Below are 17,652 nucleotides of genomic sequence, written 5' to 3'. Positions count from 1 at the left end.
TAAGACAAGACCCTAAACATAAAGCCAAGAGTTATAATGAAATGACCAAGATGAACCCATGTTCAGATCATTGATTTGCCCAAAGTCTATGCAAATCTGCTTTGCACAAATGCTTAGCAGCCAGACTGTAAACTCCATGAATGATTTAACGGAAAGAGGTGTGTGTGAACTAATAAACTAATATCAAATCACATCTCCAATAAAGAGCAGGAATTATTTTAGAGGAAATATAAATCCAAGATATCATAATAAACTCATATACTAGAATATTTAGGCTTAAAACAGTTCCTAAGAGTTTAATAAACACTTTATAATTGTTAAGTATGGATCTGCAATATCTATGATGGCACAATGTGCAGTAAGAAAAAAGTTGAGACGAATTCAGGGGTAATTTCAATATGACACTTTATTTATTAGAACAAATGCAAAATCTCATACATACAGCAGAGAGCAGGCCTAAGAAGTCAAATTTCACTGGCCTAATTATAAGGAGACAAGGGTCTGATAAAATAGCTGCATTTATATATTTTAAAGAAAAATCAAATTATATATTGACACACTACACTGCTGGATAAAATGGTTTAAACACACTGGAATTTCCTGCACCGGGAGCTACAGTAGATGGCTACAAAATGTTATAGGCTCATAAATATAATATAGCTTGAATACATTTGCTTTAGGGCTAAGTTCATAGCATTTATTTTCTATTTACAGAGTACATAATATGAAAAATACCTTTCTGACCCCCAGTGCACAGCAGTTTGGTCTTTGATTTCAGGTTTTAATGAGCTGAGAGGAGATCTGTGAGGCTGGAAACAGAAACATATTAGACAGCAGAACATATGACATCCCACAGCGTGCTACATATTGTAACTCAGTGTAAAAATAGAATCACACAATTAATCACATTCAAATTAGTTCCACAATGGAAATGCTTCAAGTATATAAACTGTCAAATGGTTTAAATGAAGAAAAAAAAAATGTATGTTACGATACATTTTTTATGCCTCGTGGCTTTTCTAAATGCTACTAAGTCTGATCACAAAATGAATAGTAGAAAATGTAAAAGGAAATTAATGATAATTAACTGGGTACATGAATTAAAGTTTCTACAAACACAGATTAGTACTACTTCTACTTAAAACAGACTTAATGGCATGAGACCTGCTCACACCTTCAGCAGCCCAGCTCACACAGACAACCGGCAATGGTCACTTGGGATGGAAGGCGCGGTGGAGTTGTTTCATATTATAGAGTTAAATGATTTGTTGGGGGATAAAATCTCAGTGTGAAACTCATCAGTACCATCATTCAGACGGATGATTTGACAGGTGCCTCATAACAAACCCTGTTAGAACCCAAAGACAACCTGCCATCTCTCCTGGTAACTATTTCATTGGGAATTAAGGCTTAAGATGTTTATAAAGTGCTCTGTATGACACTCAAATCCAGCTGGATGTTTTATGTATTCGTCTCATTTCAGCCATCATGGTTTAGTCTGTTGAGGTCTAAACAGAGAATGCTTATATTTACTCCAGCACTTATCTGAATCTAGATATAAGACAATCACAACATGACATCAGTCTATTAACTACTTGGTCGACATCATCAATGTGTTCACCTTAAATACACTAGATTTTTCACATAACTGTTGGTGCACAGGTTTTCTACCAGTGTGAGCTACATTTTGGCACTACTGCCTTATCACCAGAACACTAAGTTTTATTATTCCAATCATTTTACACTGCATGTAAAGTATTGAAACCCCTGACTTTTTCACAAGCTTCAATGTGGGTATTCACACAGGGATTTTAATGTGACTGACCATCTCAAAGTAGTGCATAACCTTTTTCTTTTATTTCACAGTTCAAATCAGGATAAAAGTAAGGAGGTGGTGGATTTGTTTGACAGTAACAGATGCAAGTCTTTCCATAGAGCTGCAATTGGGCCAGTTCAACACATAAGTGTTGTTGTAACATCTCATTGTAGCGCTATGAGAGTCACCATCCTGCTGTGAGTTAAAGTAATAACAGTTAGGGATTTTTGATGCCTCTAATGCATCACACGTTTCCCCTCAACTCAGCCCATCTTCTGCTACACTAAAGAAATGTATCCCCACACCACTATTAAGGCGTTTACAGAACTACTGAGAGTTTGTTAAATACAGATGAGTCACATTTGCACTGATTTGTTGGCATTAAAAAGGCAGCATGTTGCAACAAGCTTGGGACAGAATAAGGAAGAAGGCATATTAATGTACACCTCCTTTTTTAGTTAAAAAAAAAATCTCCATTCTTTGCTTTCATATTCAAACCTTTGCACCTCTTTGGTTTGGTCAGCCAAATTAAATCTTACAACTAATATTTTTAGTTTTAATGTGACAAAAAGTGAAAAAGTACATCTTCGGCGAATACTTTTGCAAGGCAGCATTTGTAAACATCTTTGCACATCTGTCTGAACAGCATGTCACTTTATTTCACTGCTCGTTTAACTTTCAGAAAGTGTTTTTTTTTAAATGCCAGGGAATTAATGGTACATGAACAATGACGGATATCTTTACATTTTACAAGATTAGAAAAGAAATGTCATGTTACTATGGAATGAGATAACTGTTGATCACCTTTGAGAAGAGATAAATTACCCTCTAATATAGCTTTTTATATCAGAATATACAAAATAGTTATTTAGAGATGTATATATTCTGTAAAAAAGTATATCTTAGGAGAATTTTCAGGGTTAATAGGACCAGATGTATTTGTTATTAGACGTTTAACAAGTCAGCACCAGTGCACATTCATACAGAAACACTGGGTTAGAAGTTATACTGCTGGAATCAGACAGAAAACAAGAGACTCTTCAAAGTTTTTCCTTTTTTTCTTTTTTTTTAACTGTACAGCTACACTTCAGTTTCTGTCTGATGAGGTTGCTGTGTTTTGCTTTGTTAATGAGGTCAATTTGTATCCACTTTCAACTTTATCAAGTCAAGATGAGGCTACAGCGTTTCTACTGATACGTTGCATCAGGTCTGGTTTTCAGGCTGAGTGCATCCTTCTGCTTCAGACCAGGGTCCCCGGATCTGCACTCGCTTCCTTTGGAGTAGTCTCTTGCTTTTGTGGATCTGGGGTCTCCTGAAAGAGAGAAAACTCCATTGACCTGTCAGGGAGCAGAAGAGGGAAAAAGATACAATCAGTACATAAAAAAAGCAAAAAACAACATGATCATAGAGTTTCATTTTTAAAAAAATTGATACATCTTGCTGACATTAACAGCAAAATCCATGATCATAAACAACTAACCATTAAAGGAGTATTGTGCTCATTTAAATGTTAAATATTTTTTCCTTTCCCATACATGTCATTGGACTGACCAGACTGGTGAAACTGGCTATCCTAGGCTCCTAAAGGCCAGTTAGTTCACACTGAGTGTTTTAATTAGAGAACACGGGCGACTATTTTCAAAGATAGATCACAAAACACCAACAACAAGTGCTGCTCAAACACTATCACAAGCAGGACACAAAAAGAAAACGAAAAATTTTCAACATGGAAGGAGCGCAGATCTGCCCTGGGGATAAAAAGGGATTCTCAGTGAGATAAAAAGGGATTCTCAGTAAGATTTCTTTAAGAAGAAATCTTACGTTTGTGATACAAAGAGGTGATCAGTGTAATGCTAAATTATCAGCAAGTAAACTTAGATGGTAGTAAGTGTGCAGGCATAATGCTGCAATGGTTGCAATTTGTCACCAAAGTGGAGGCAAACGTCTGCACAAAGTCTAGGGCCTGTGCTATGCTCCTTTATTTTTGTCAGTTTCTTTCTGTGATCTTAAAATTTATAACCAGAAGTGCCATGAAAAAGGCATCAATGATGTCAATATTGTGAGCCTGTGTGTTGGCAGGAGACTTTTAGTGAGAAGTTTGTGCTCATTAAAAATGCTCCCACAATAAATGGTCTTACTGTAGTTGTTTGAAACAGTATGAGGGGCAGAGTAAGAGTAATGGGAAAAACTTCTGCTGAGAAACAGCTAAACTAATATGAATGACAAAAAAAGAAAGTCATAGGAAAAGATTCAGAAAATAATGTTCTCTATTCCTTAGAAGAAAACAACAACCATCTCTACAAACAAAAATCCTTGCTAACCCCACCTCATTAGTCCTTTCATTTTTGCAGCAAGATGCTGCACATTTTATTTAAGTGTGTGCAGAGTTTGACTTCTTTAGCCATCATCTGTTGCAGTAACAGCTGCATCAGAGCAAAGGACTTAGAGAAGCTTAACAATATAATAAAGAAGGTGGGCCCTGTTCAGGGAACTACTTTGGAAGCTCTGGACATCATTTTATAAAAAAGAAACTTTCATAAAATGAAGAAAATAAAGGACAACCCTGAGCATCGTCTTGTCGTACAACAGAGTGAATTCAGTCAGAGGCTTCTCCAGACCCGCTGTAAGACATACCACTACAGGAGATTGTTCCAACAGCATCTATAACCACTTGTTAAAGAAAACCATATGAGATATATCAACATGTTGTTTTCATTTAGAATCCATAAAATTGTTTTTGAATTAAATTGAATAAATTTAGCAAAAACAAAAGTCATTGATGAGAAGCTTTTAACTTAGTTATCCTAACAGTTTGGGACTCCAGTCACACCAAAACATGTGATAAAGTTTAGACTTTGAAAAAACAGAATGTTTGAAAAGACCTGATCAAGAGATATTTTTCATAACGACTGTTTTTGAAAACTGTTATCTATTTGAGTAATTGGTTGACAAACTTTAAACTTAAGTATAAAAATCTATTTATAACTGAATAAATAAATTACAAGACAGCAAACAAGTTATACACTCAGCTGCAACATCTTGACTTAAATCAAAAGATGCTGCCAACACAGCACCTATCCCAGTGGCACAACATCTACTACTCTGTTAGACATTGGAAAACAACCACTGCTGTATAAAAATGCAGGAGCAGACTGAATGATCAAGCTGAATGCTTGAATCTCAGGGTGCTTAAAACAGCGATTTTAGATGCTGGTCGATATATTCCAATATTTTTTTTTCTTTAGATGAAATTGGACCAAAATCAGTGTTGTATCGGGACATCCCTAAAATGAACGAACATTTCTGCTTTCTGTTATCAGTTGAGCCTAAATAAAGCTAGGTCAAGTGAGAACAATTTCTCAGAAACGGGATGTTTATGAAAACATTGTGCTGTACTTTCTATAAATATGTTAAAATGACCAAGAACAATGCAATCAAATGGAAATACTTGTGTACTGACCGTCCATGAAGGGGGTGACCATGGAAACTTGCTGACTGGGGTATTTGAGGCCTTTGGAGGTTGGCTGGTTCCCCTTGAAGCGACTGGGCCTGGTGCACCAGAGGATGGGGGTGCGAGAGCCGAGAGATGCCTGCTTCATGGCCCTTTGAGGCAGTAGGAGGGTAGCCAAAGGCATTCCTTAAGTACCAGTCCCTAAGTCCCTCCAGGGCAAGAGCTTTATGTAGGCTTCTTGTTGAATCTTCTGGAGTAGGAAGAGAAAACTGCGGCGGCCTACGGCCAAAGGAGGGCCCAGACAGCTCAGTCTGATATGGGAGAAGATTGGAAATGGAGGATGTGTTGGTGCCAGTGGTGGGAAGAGGGGACTCATATGCTGATAGCAAAATGCCATCTGGGGAATGTTGCTGTAAAGGAATAAAAGGCCCACAAGATTTGGTCCTGGTAACTTTGACCCTACGGAGCTCCGCCTGGGATCCTCTGAGGACCATAGGGCTGTAAGGACTTGCGGCACTGGGAAGGTTAACCTGGGAATGGGAAAATCCATTTGCATGTGGAGGCACAGCCGCAGTGGACGACCGAGGAGAGGACATGTCCTGCCATATTCTGCCAGTGGACTGGTACAGCTGGTGTTGCACCTGCATCCTCTGCTGTTTACCCCAGATATAGTCCATCAGTAGTTCATTGTAGCCTCCGCTCGCCCCTCTGCCACCCACTGACAGACGCATTTTACCCTGCTCCATGGGGCTGTCACCTGGACACTCTGAGCTATCTAGCTGAATTTGTCGCAATTTGCCATCAGTCAGGGTCTCTGAGCTCTTGTATGGTCCTCCTCTATGGGGCATACCATTTCTGGGTCCAGGATCATCTGGTAGGCTAGATCTATCCAGGAGAGCCTCAGAACTGTTACTGCGCCTTGCTCTGGAGCTGTAGGGGCAGCTTTGGCGATCAGAAGAGGAGCCCTCCTGAGCCAGTGGGATAATATACGGTGCATCCAAGCTGCCAGACCACTGCTTTAACCCATTACTACCAGACACATCTGACCTATAAGAGACACAAATACAAAAACGTAAAAAGGTTATTTCAATGGGGAAGGTGAATCTATCCAGTGATAGCAGCTAGAGGTTTAAGTAGGGGTGCACCGATTGCAGTCTTCCAGCTAATTGCCAATCTTTAAAAAGTCTGACCTGCCAGTTCCTATTTTGACTGATAATGGTCAATTTTATAGGCAACATTGTCAGTTGTTAAAAGATCACGATACATCTTAGGTTTAGCAATTTTATTGAAAACATGGAAGGATAACCATAAAACAATAAAAACTTAATTTACCTGCATATAAGATAGTGCTCTCAAATATAAACGAAATGGTTAAAGCATTAAGAGCAGCTGATTTAGAGACCTTTGCAAGGGCAGATAAGTATGGTTTCTCATCCAAAAGAGTATCAGACTAATTATCCCCACATATAATCTATTAAAATTATGTAGAGCTGCTTATTTTGCATGAATATCACAGACCAAAAGTCTTGGTAAATTTACAGAATCATTTCTGAGTGTAATCCCTTTATTTATGGAGCATCCCAAGGCTCACAATTAGGTTCAAACATTTTTCAATTTATACATGCTATTGTTATATGCTATCATTGGGAGACAAGGCATAAATTCTCATAGCTACATTACACCTTTAACTTGGCTTTAAATATAAAGTTATGAGTGTAAGAAACAGTGTTTTTTGATTCGTTCAAATGAAACTGAAATACTTTCCGTAAAAATTCAAAAAATATCCACTGGACTTGGTTTTCAAGATTTGAATCTTGAAATCTTGAAAACCAAGTCCAGTGGATATTTTTTGAATTTTTACGGAATGACTTTGACCTGGATGACTGAGAACCTTCATCAGCAAACTGAAATACTTGTTTTTTGCACAGGTCCTCAGAGAGAGAAACTCACATCATAAAATTAAAACACTGGCAGTTAACCCTTCAGATAGAAAACACACAAAAAAACAAACCTAGATATCAGATTTTTGTTAATTAAGTTGGAATTTCTGACTTTTATCAACCATCTTTAACATGTTGAGAAGAATGCAGTTTATCATCTGAAGAACATTCAACCAAAGTTTCCTTCTTTGTCTCTCAGTCCAACAGAGACATTGGTACATGTTTGTTTGTTTTTTAGAATTTATAGATATAGTAATTGTACCATGTTGCAGGTCTCATAAAACAGGCTCCATTGCAGTTACTTTAAAATCTAGCCGAAAAAATCCTGACCATGTCTAGAAACTGGCTGACTGATTATTTTAACACTTTGTTTTTTGCTGAGGGCATTGGGCCAAATTTTAAAATGTTTCATCTTATTTTACAGGTCATCTAGAGAACTTCTCGAAAAGGTTTTATATTGGTAACTCAAGTAGAATTCATGTTTTAGGCGCAGTTTTCTCATTAAAGTCCTAAATTATGGAAAACTGCCTGAAGACCAGCCTGAAGACCAGTGTTTTTTTTATTTTTATTTTTTTATGAACATTTGAGTGATAGCCTGGCTCTAAACTGAACATATATCCGATAATATTATACTTGGTATTATTTGGGTTTTTGTCATATTTCCTATTGCTTTACAACATTTTTTATTAATATCTATTTCGATCTAAGATTTATAACTAGGCTATAAATATTCCTACCCTTAAGGGATTTGGATTTAATCTTTCAATTAGACCAATGTGTTTATTCTTTGTGGAAGTAATAATTTTAACATGCAGGAGAAGCCCAGCCAGAGTCCCAACTTGAATAAGATCTGTAGAGCAGAACATAAAAGATTAGGATGATGAAAGAAGTCTACCAACCATCAAAACTTGATGCTCAGGGCAAAAGCTGAACTGAAGTTCCAGAGAAAATATGCCAATACTTTGTTAAATGGTGATGGTGTACAAATTTTTTTGACTTTTGGTTTCATTTCAAGATAAAAACTTAAGTTCTAAAATACTCATTCTTATGCTTTAAGGGACACCCAATCAGAAAAAATGCATATTTTATTTTATGTTTAACAATTTTTGTTTCTTTATATACTTTATCATTTGTATTTTTTTTTCTCCATTTCCTTGTTCTTTAGAATTGTTATATTTTAATGCAATTGAGTCGATTCAACCATTTCTGATGTATTCCTTCCAAGTCTTTTCATGCGTTTTTAAACTTTGCAAAGCTGCCTTTGCATTACAACCATCTGTATAACCAGTGCTCTTCATGTAACAGTCTGATTGAATAAATAAATCTCTCTGATAAAAGCTGTAAGAGTCATAGAATACCTGACATGAACGCTGATTGGAGCAGTTCGAGCCAACAGGGGCGTTGCTGGAACACTTCTACCTTCAACATTAGAAGCACTTCTAGGTAAAGAGTGAGTTGGACTGAAAGAGTCAACACAAGGTTTCTATAAGCCTTATTATAGAGAATCTGTTGTACATCTAAATGTGCAACACAGATGGGTGACAGACTGGCCAGGCTGGAGGCAGGACAAGGGTAAGACAACGTTACATAACTACCTGATGGAGCTTGTGACTGAATTGCGACGTGTTCTCATTTCATAGTAAATCTCAACAGGAGACAGCTTCCTGTTGATTCTGTGGTCAGGGCTGCCCACAGTGAGCCGAGCCTGAGACGACACCCGTTGATCAGCAGCTACGCTGGGAGAAGAATCTGTGGAGAAGAACGAAAACTAAAAATGATGACGAACTGCAGCATACATACCAATGACTGCCAAACATTTCTGATACAATAAAGCAGAGTAACATTTATGTAGCGTGGACTTACCGTTGTCATGTGAAGTTGAATCTGACATAGAGCTGGTACTTTCTGACATCACAGTGTCCTCTAAAAGAAAAAAATCAGGACAGATTTCCTTTAATTGGTGTTGTTTACCAGACGCGCAACAAAATTAATGGTTTTCTAGCAGAATCTAACATCTGGTTTGCATTTATTTCTCCTCCTACAGAGCTTGCAAAACAATTCCTTACCATAAATTTCCTCCCACTTAACCACAAACTCAACAACTACTATGATTTATGTGATGGACCAAAGCAAATGTATAACTGAGAAGTGGAAGGGAAACTGTGTGCATTTCAAACTCATTGGTTTTTAGTGAAGGCCTTAGCGGTTTTCTAGTGACATTAGAGGAAAAACTGCCTCATAAAGAACGAAGGACACAGCAAGCAGGTTAGAGAGGAGGCTGGGGAGAAATATCTAAAATGTTCCAAATTCAATCTTTTATCCATAATGAATGAAGGGTGCAGACATGCTTCTTATGGCCATCAACCAGTGAATTGTAGTGACTATGTGGAGGTACAAGCAATTCCCCTTTAAACCAGAAGGTGACAGCAGCGATTCTCTCAAGTGAACCGTTCCAACTAATTTGATATTTTAACAAAAATATTAACTATACACTGACAACAAAAATCCAGCAATTAGCAATTATATTCACACCAATGTACTAACATTAAAAATGAAAAAATACAGAATTAACACTTTTCAGAACTCGTTATTTTCAACTATGAAGGAGAAGGAAAGTTTTTGTCTGCATTGTTTTAGGAATCTTCTATGGAGTTAAAGAACAACTGTTGGATCCATTTACTGTGCAATTTATGCAGAGACATAAATGATTGATTTAGAGAGAATTGATTATTAGCATGTGCTTCATACAAATCTCATCTTCAGTGTTTTATTGGGAAAACATGGATGGATGGATGGATGGATGGATAGATAGATAGATAGATAGATGGATAGATGGATAGATGGATAGATGGATAGATGGATAGATGGATAGATGGATAGATGGATAGATGGATAGATGGATAGATGGATAGATAGATAGATAGATAGATAGATAGATAGATAGATAGATAGATAGATAGATAGATAGATAGATAGATAGATAGATAGATAGATAGATAGATATACTTTATTTATCCCAAGCTGAGATATTGCAGGGTAGCAGCAGCTTTACACATATAAATGTTGGGTTGTGAGTCCAAATATGTTCTAGATATTAAAAAGTAGGAATGCATGACTTAAAATATTATATCCTGCCAAATACTGCATCCATTACAACATTGCACACAGTTATTGAAATTGAGTCTGGGATCAGATATTGAGCATAGATTTTGCTGTGCTTGAATGGTTCATTCAAAGGCCACACAGAAAATTTAATAGAGGATTTATAGCAAGACCTGGAACTTGAAGTTAATAGACTCCCTATAGCCAATCTGATTCAACTTGAGCTACTTTGCAAAAATAATTCACAAAAATATTATTCTCTACATATGTAGCACAGTTTTAAAATATCTCAAAGACTTTTGGCTGTAACTGCTGCTTAAGTGGTTCTACTTACAGTTATATAGACTCCATAGCGCTTAATACATACAGTATATAGAAAGGCTACAGATTCAGATTTATTAGTAAAAAAGCTTAGAATATAATGCATCTTTCTACTTCATAATAATACACTATTATGTATTGATCAAATTAAATCCCAATAATAAAGTTGTTTTAACATGACAGAATGTGAAAAGATTCAAGGATATGCAGGGTACTTATTTATTTTTAACAGAAATCAGGAGGAGCACCTGTATGACATCCCCTATGGACTGTCCTCTTGCTATTCAGGCCATTTCTGTCTGTTTCGGAGTGTCTGCATAGAGCGCCGGTGAAGATTGCCTTCATCTGCTTTCTTTGGCCAGAGTCATCCTGAAAACAGAATACAGCCGTTTATGTTACACCACAAGCACAGCTGTTCTCCTGCTGATGCGTAAACACTATTGATATTCGAGGGGATGACTTACCTCTAACTTGGTGCTCGGCACCAGGCCAGCTCTGCGCTGCACCATTGGGGGTTTCTCTCCAGCCTCCAGAGGGAAAGCATGTGGCAGCTTCCCAGTCAGCTCCTATAGAAGACATTTAGTTTTGCCTTTTTACATGTCTGAAAGGTCCAATATGCTACATATTATTATATAAGTTAATAGCTTATTTTATCTTATATATGTAGACATATGTTAAAAATGGCTGATGCCACAACAGAGTTATAGAACGTCTTTAGGCGTGCCCCACAATCCAATGCTTGGATGGTGAGTGAACCATAGTCCTATTCACATTATAGCTCTGCAATAAACAGAATAAATGATCCTCTATTGAAGACCACTTCCTCTTTTCAAGGTACAGAGGTCAAAGGCCTTGTGTGCCCTCAGATCATGCATCTGGTGCTGCAGAACCAAACTGATTCCTACAGCTTAGAGACCTCATGTAAGATGTGTGGCATTTCCCTCAGGGAAAACCAAAAGGGCTTCTTTAGTACCAAACAAGTCTGGAAGTAAAAGGCTGTAGTCAGACTAATCACACCCACAGGCCTATTATTGACACTGCTGTGGCAATTAAGTCACTGGCCCTAAAGTCTACTCAGCTTTTTGTTGTAATTTGTGCTTAACGGGTCAAACTTATCCAAACAATGTTGTGTGAGCCATTTTGGTCCAAAGGTGTGAATTGCTAACCAAAAAAAATTCATTTGGCCCAGTTGGTTTTTTGTTGTGTTTTTTAACAGACATACTCTGGAAATGCTCTCATTGCTTACCGTATTTTCACGACTATAAGGCGCACTTAAACGTCTTTTTTTTTCCTCAAAATGTGCGGTGCGCCCTATGGTGCGGTGCGCCTTATGTGTGTTGTAACTGCGACTTTTGAGACCACCTCATTGAGGAGATGATGAAAGAGTGGCTGAATGTAAGGAGACCAGGTGTTTTTTTTCCACCCCTCACCATCGCTGTTAATATGTAACTCCATGCGTGCCCATCTCACAGCTGATGTGAAAAACATGGGGAAACAAATCAACCCTGTGCTCGCTGTTCAACCGCTCGACATCGGTGTGAACCGGACCCAGCAGGTGCAGCAGAAGCGGCGAGTTTACATGCAAAGTCAATGGTTGACGCGCGTATAGGCGCAGCAAAAGGTCCCGCAGCGCGTTTTGGTGCAGCACGTCGGGAGCGTTTAAGCATCTGACGCACCGCCAACGCGCTGCTGCTGCTCGAGATGGAAAAATTTAAGTTTTGCTGCTGGACGCGCCGCATCAACCAATCAGTAGAAGCTGATCTGGGAGCTGACAGCGAGACAGACACATCGCTCTGATGACATATGATATTAACGCAAATGGAAAAGGCTGGATGGATGCGTGGCTGAGGCAGGTGTATCTGAGAAGACTAGGTGGTTTTTTCCACGCATCACCATCGCTGCGTGCCCATCTCACAGCCGATGTGAAAAAAAGGTGAATCAAATGAACGCTGTGCTCGCCGTTATCCCGGGGGTCTGACAAAGGAACTTCAACCGCTCGACATCGGTGTGAAGCGGCCGTTAGAAGTAAGGCTGCGAGCGGCGTGGGAGCGATGGATGGCCGACAGAGACCACAGTTTCAGGATAAGTGGAAGGCAGCGCCGGGCAAGTGACGCCACAGTTTGCGGATGGATTGTAGATGGACTAACGTTTCTGCTGGCTCTGTTGTTCAGGCTTTCGCAAAAGCCGGCATTATTTCTGAGGAGCCGCGCTGCACGGAAAGTGACTCTGACAGCGCAGAAGGGGAAACTGGCATGTCTGATTTAGCGCAGCTGTTTTATTCAGAAACAGAGGATGATGACTTTGATGGGTTTGATTAATACTTTGTAATAAATACATGAATAAAGCACAATCATACTCAGTTTTGCTCCCGCTCTATTTTTCTACCTGAAAACTTAATTCAACAGCAGCCTCTGGGCGCGTCTCCTCCTCTTCAGCGCGGCGGCTGGCAGGTGTTTTTTCATCTAAATAATCTAAATCTTGCAGCTATATTTGCTGTGATCAGTGGGAATAAAGTAGTTTTAATATGTTTTTAAGTGAGAAAGTCCACCTGAAAACTTCATAATTGCAGTCAGTTCATCCAGATTATCTATTTCTGTCGGAGGCGCTCAGACCCCCACATACCAGCGGTGCACCGACAGGAGAAATCCTTTCATCAGCAGCCTCTAGGCCGGGTCGCCTGGGGTTCACCGCGGTGGCTGGCAGGTGTTTTTCATCTAAATAATTTTAACTGCAGGCACCAGGATACCGGCAATAAAAGCGAACATATTCTGTCGGCAGGTTTCAGGATTTTAAGTTAATTTAGGAGTGACCACAGCGCTGTGTCATCTGCGATGTGTCTGTCTCACGGCCAGCTGCCAGGTTTGATTAATAGTTTGTAATAAATACATGAAAAGCACAATCATACTCAGTTTTGCACCCGCTGTATTTTTAAATACGCAGTAGAGGTATTTAAAGGTAGTAGAGGACATGTACCTGTATATAAAAAACGCGCCCTATAGTCCGGTGCGCCTTATGTGTGTGTTAAATACAGAAATGGGACACATAACTGAGAGTGCGCCTTTTAGTCCGGTGCGCCTTATGGTCGTGAAAATACGGTATATTGCTGTGCATTTCTCAGCTGTGTGAAGCAGAGCCATACACAAGGAAAACTGGTGAAGGATACATCCTCTCTTCCTACTACTGATTCAGTGGCCCGGCATGCATTGACACTGCAACCAAATCACAGTCTGAATAAACTGGGACAAACTTGTGACTGTGCCAAGGTATGCTTCTCTGGGCCATTTTAGGCTCCACAATGGGTTTAAACAAGTGTTTAACTCCAGAAACCACACTTTTAAACAGAAAAAAGGTTTGCAAACATTTTGTTGTAAAAGAGCACTGTAAGAAAGAGACAATCTGATGGTACTCCTCTGTTCAGTGCTTTTCTCTTTAGCACAGAATGCTTATTTTATTCCTCTCAAACAACGTTCTTGTCCAAAATATGTATATTGCTGTCTTCATTTTCATCTTTAGATCTTAAAATACTGCTTATTCTTGAACTGATAGGTTTGCTCGTCTGTGCTTGACCATCCTTGTTGAGCCCTGATCCTCCCTCACTGCACCAGACCTCTGAGCTTGTGTGTGGATGTTTTATCCAAGGCGTGGACCACTATCTGCCTTAGGGTGTTTCTAGGTTTTAAATTCACCAGAACAGTGACTTTGAAAATATCCTTCTTAGTTCCTTTGATCCTTCGGCTATATATGGAAAGATAGAATAGAATTCAGCTTTATTGTTACATTGTCACAAGTACAAAGCAACGAAATTCACTCTTTGCATTTAACACATCCCTTTGAGGAGCAGTGGGCTGCCATTGTGGGGTGCCCGGGGAGCAGTGTGGGGGTTAAGGGTCTGGGTGAAGGACCCACAGTGGCAGTCCATGGCAGTGGGGCTTAAACTCAGAACCTCTGGGATCCAAGCATAATGCCCTAACAACTAGGCCACCACTCCCCGCTGATAAGGATGATGTTCATCCCCTTCTTTACCCCTTCAGTTCACAAGTCTTTAAAAAAACTGGAATCATAAATAAGCCCCAGTTATGTTATCCATAGGTTGAAGTTCTCTCTGGATGCATTTGTGTTTATTGTCCTTCGCTTATGTCCTTGTGGAGACCAGTTTGGCTTGAGGCACTCCACGTCTGGTCATAGAACTGACAGCTTGTGTTCCGGTTGATGAGATTCAAAACAATAATACTGGTCTTTGTGTGGGGTTTCGATAGACTCCTGTGTTTTAGCTTCCATCTCTCTCTATGTGCACCAGACAGTCCAGAAAAGACAGCTTGTTATCTTCCCTTCTGAGCTTGAAGCTGTTGTTGATGTGATCAGTAAAGACTGGCCTAGTTGATGCGGCTGCTCATGGGATATAAAGCTTTACCTTCCCTGTGGTTTGTGGGAGACCAAACCTGCATGGAAAAGCCTCATCAGGGTCAAATGTGTGCAGCAAGCTGGTGAAATCCCTCAATACCTTGTATGTAGCAGTATTATCCTATTGATGTTTTCCTTTCTTGGGAAGGGAGTATAGAGGGAAGTTTAAAGCTGGAAAGAGGCGGCAACTTTTATCCTAAACTGTTTTGCCTTTTTTTGTTTTATTTTTTTATTTTTTTTTAAGTGTTTGTCAAAATAATAATAAAAAAAAACAATCTTCCTTGCTTTCTGCAACTCTTTTCAAACATACCCAAACAAACATTTCTACATGTAAACAATTAAACATGTAAACAAACTGACGCCCCGTTTCACTGATACTCATACACACACATATTCCCCTGAGTTTATGCAGGTACACAAGAATGTGTACCTGCATTAACTCAGTGCAGAACACTAAACAAGTGCAAGTGGTAAGATATACCGTAGACATCACTTAAACACTTTCATCTTTCCTTACACTTTGACCATTCCTATGCCTCACCAATCCTCTTAGTCTTTGGCTGTGGATGACCTGATCACAATTGATGAAGGGAAATTATTTGAACTCAGTGTTGTAAAGGAAAAAGCTATGCTGCAAGAACTAAGAAAAGCAGGCAACTACATTGCAGCTTTTTGACGTATCACTATACATGGATAGCAGGTTGAACAGGTGGAGTTTTTTAAGTAACTGGGGCCAAAGACAGACACCCAAAGAACACCTATCTGTCATTCCAAATACACTCAGAAAAAAAATCATAATAAAGCCATAATCTCAGGAGTTGGAGGCTTTTAAACGTCAGCAGAAATGATTTATTTACATATAGATTCACTAAAGCCCCTTTCATGCTGAAACCTGGGTTTTCTAAACCGAGTTAACCAGCTAACAATCCGCTTTTGGCTCTTTTCTCAATTGACAGTATAGCCGGCCGGGTGTAACCCCCTGCTGGTAAACTGCATGGCCACAGTCCCCCACCACTGCGTGTCTGATGACAGCATCACGCTGGGTGAGCGTTGCTGATGTCAACAGTGTTATGGAAATCTGTAAAGTAAATAATGGAGAGCAACATGGATGGGGATAGTCAGTATTCTTTATTAATTTGTTCTGATGTCCGCCCTCAAAATACTAAATGTTAATTAATCTCCTCTGCGGATTATAAGGAGCGCACAAATCTCTCTATCTTGCCAGATATACAAACGAATACAAGCAGAATTGCTTGGGCTTGTAATTCAACACACGGCCGGTGCAATGTTGGGACATATGTATGTATGTTGCGCTCAAAGTCATCATGTAATTTAGCTGGGCTTTTGTCTAGTGTTTCCACTGCATGCCGATCAGAGCTGAGGCGATTTTAACACGAGGCGCTTGCCGAGTCTTTTGAACCTGCCTCTTGTGGCTGGACTTCAATTTGTGGTGTATTACTGCCACTTACCTGGTTGGAGTATTTTAGTGCAGACCAATACTGGGTGTTGGAGTATCTGATGCTTTAGTATTAGAAGCCGTTTATGGATATAAGTAAGAGTAAATACACATGGTATCGGGTCAACACTAATATTGTAAACACAGGACAATTTTAATCCTGTGCATCTGAGCTTAAATGCCAATATGAATGTCAGTAATTATAAGTGGTGGTAAACTGGAGGTTTATTAACTTATTTTTTCAGTAAAATACTTTTAATCCAGTTTTAATTGTTGGTAATATATTAATACATTTCATTTTTAAGCATCTTGGTAAAACTGATTATAAATGTCTTTATCTAAGTTAATTAGCGAGACTCCCAGGCTGTGATAGGTGTCTATTTTTTCACATAAATGTAAATGGAGTAGACTTTATTTTTTTGCATTCTGACCTACATTTTGAATGTCTGAAAATTGAAATGAAAGTTACTTACCGCTTCCTGCAAACACACTTGTTTAAGCTCCCCCACTCTGGCATTAAGGAGAGCCTCTAGGGCCTGCTTTCTCTCCTGCAGAGCTGCAATCCTCTCGGCCTGGAGCTTGCCATCCTGGCAGCCTTGAACATCTGCAGACCGCAACACATGTTAATCATCTTTCTATAACACAAAACAGGAGCTTAACATTTAGGGCATTAGACTCAAATTTACATGCAGAGCAGCTAAAATTAGAAACGAAATACCAGTCTTGTTCCCATCAAATCTCTTTCTTTTAGTCATTTCTCACTGTTTTGTTCTCAGTTTTCTAATTTTCTGATAAAAGCATCAGGCAGCTGCGCCACTGTGTGAACAAAAGGCGTCATCAGAAAGCAGATGTGTTTTCAGCTGACTGTTCCCATGAGAAATTTGTCAGAAAAAAAAAGCACAAGCCGCTGCATTTCTCAGGCCATTTCAAGCTTGTCCAGACATGATGGTATATTGTTCTTTGTTTTGTTTTAGACAGCGTGATGGCATTACTACTCACCAGGAGTCCCCAAACCCATTGATGTTATCAGATGTCCTTTGACCTCCATCCAAAGTAACTTCTGGGGACACAACTCACTCTCCAAGCCACACCCTTACCTGATGAAAACAGATAAGAGCTCATTTATGACCGAAGGACATGTAAGACGATACTGAAAAGTTTCCAT

At 39.2% G+C, this 17,652-nt stretch overlaps 1 protein-coding gene across 2 annotated transcripts in view; it reads right to left on the bottom strand.

The window, feature by feature from the left end:
• Window positions 1-388: 388 nt before the first annotated feature.
• The window catches only part of ccdc120b (coiled-coil domain containing 120b), a 30,083-nt gene continuing 12,819 nt past the window's right edge, over window positions 389-17,652 (bottom strand). The window contains exons 3-11 of one of the 2 annotated variants that reach the window (XM_038295954.1): window positions 17,487-17,584; window positions 16,961-17,091; window positions 11,095-11,196; window positions 10,879-10,999; window positions 9,071-9,130; window positions 8,803-8,956; window positions 8,566-8,667; window positions 5,277-6,314; window positions 389-3,153 (exon numbers count right to left, since the gene is read on the bottom strand). In XM_038295954.1, coding sequence (XP_038151882.1) covers window positions 3,057-3,153; window positions 5,277-6,314; window positions 8,566-8,667; window positions 8,803-8,956; window positions 9,071-9,130; window positions 10,879-10,999; window positions 11,095-11,196; window positions 16,961-17,091; window positions 17,487-17,535 — 1,854 coding nt within the window. In that variant the 5' untranslated portion in view covers window positions 17,536-17,584 and the 3' untranslated portion in view covers window positions 389-3,056. The remainder of the gene's footprint in view (window positions 3,154-5,276; window positions 6,315-8,565; window positions 8,668-8,802; window positions 8,957-9,070; window positions 9,131-10,878; window positions 11,000-11,094; window positions 11,197-16,960; window positions 17,092-17,486; window positions 17,585-17,652) is intronic. The other variant, XM_038295955.1, reaches the window with a different exon arrangement.

This window comes from Cyprinodon tularosa, unplaced genomic scaffold (assembly GCF_016077235.1).
Source record: "Cyprinodon tularosa strain WSP-4 unplaced genomic scaffold, ASM1607723v1 ctg11, whole genome shotgun sequence".
Classification (NCBI taxonomy): Eukaryota; Metazoa; Chordata; class Actinopteri; order Cyprinodontiformes; family Cyprinodontidae; genus Cyprinodon; species Cyprinodon tularosa.
This window is presented reverse-complemented; position numbering and strand designations above follow the sequence as displayed.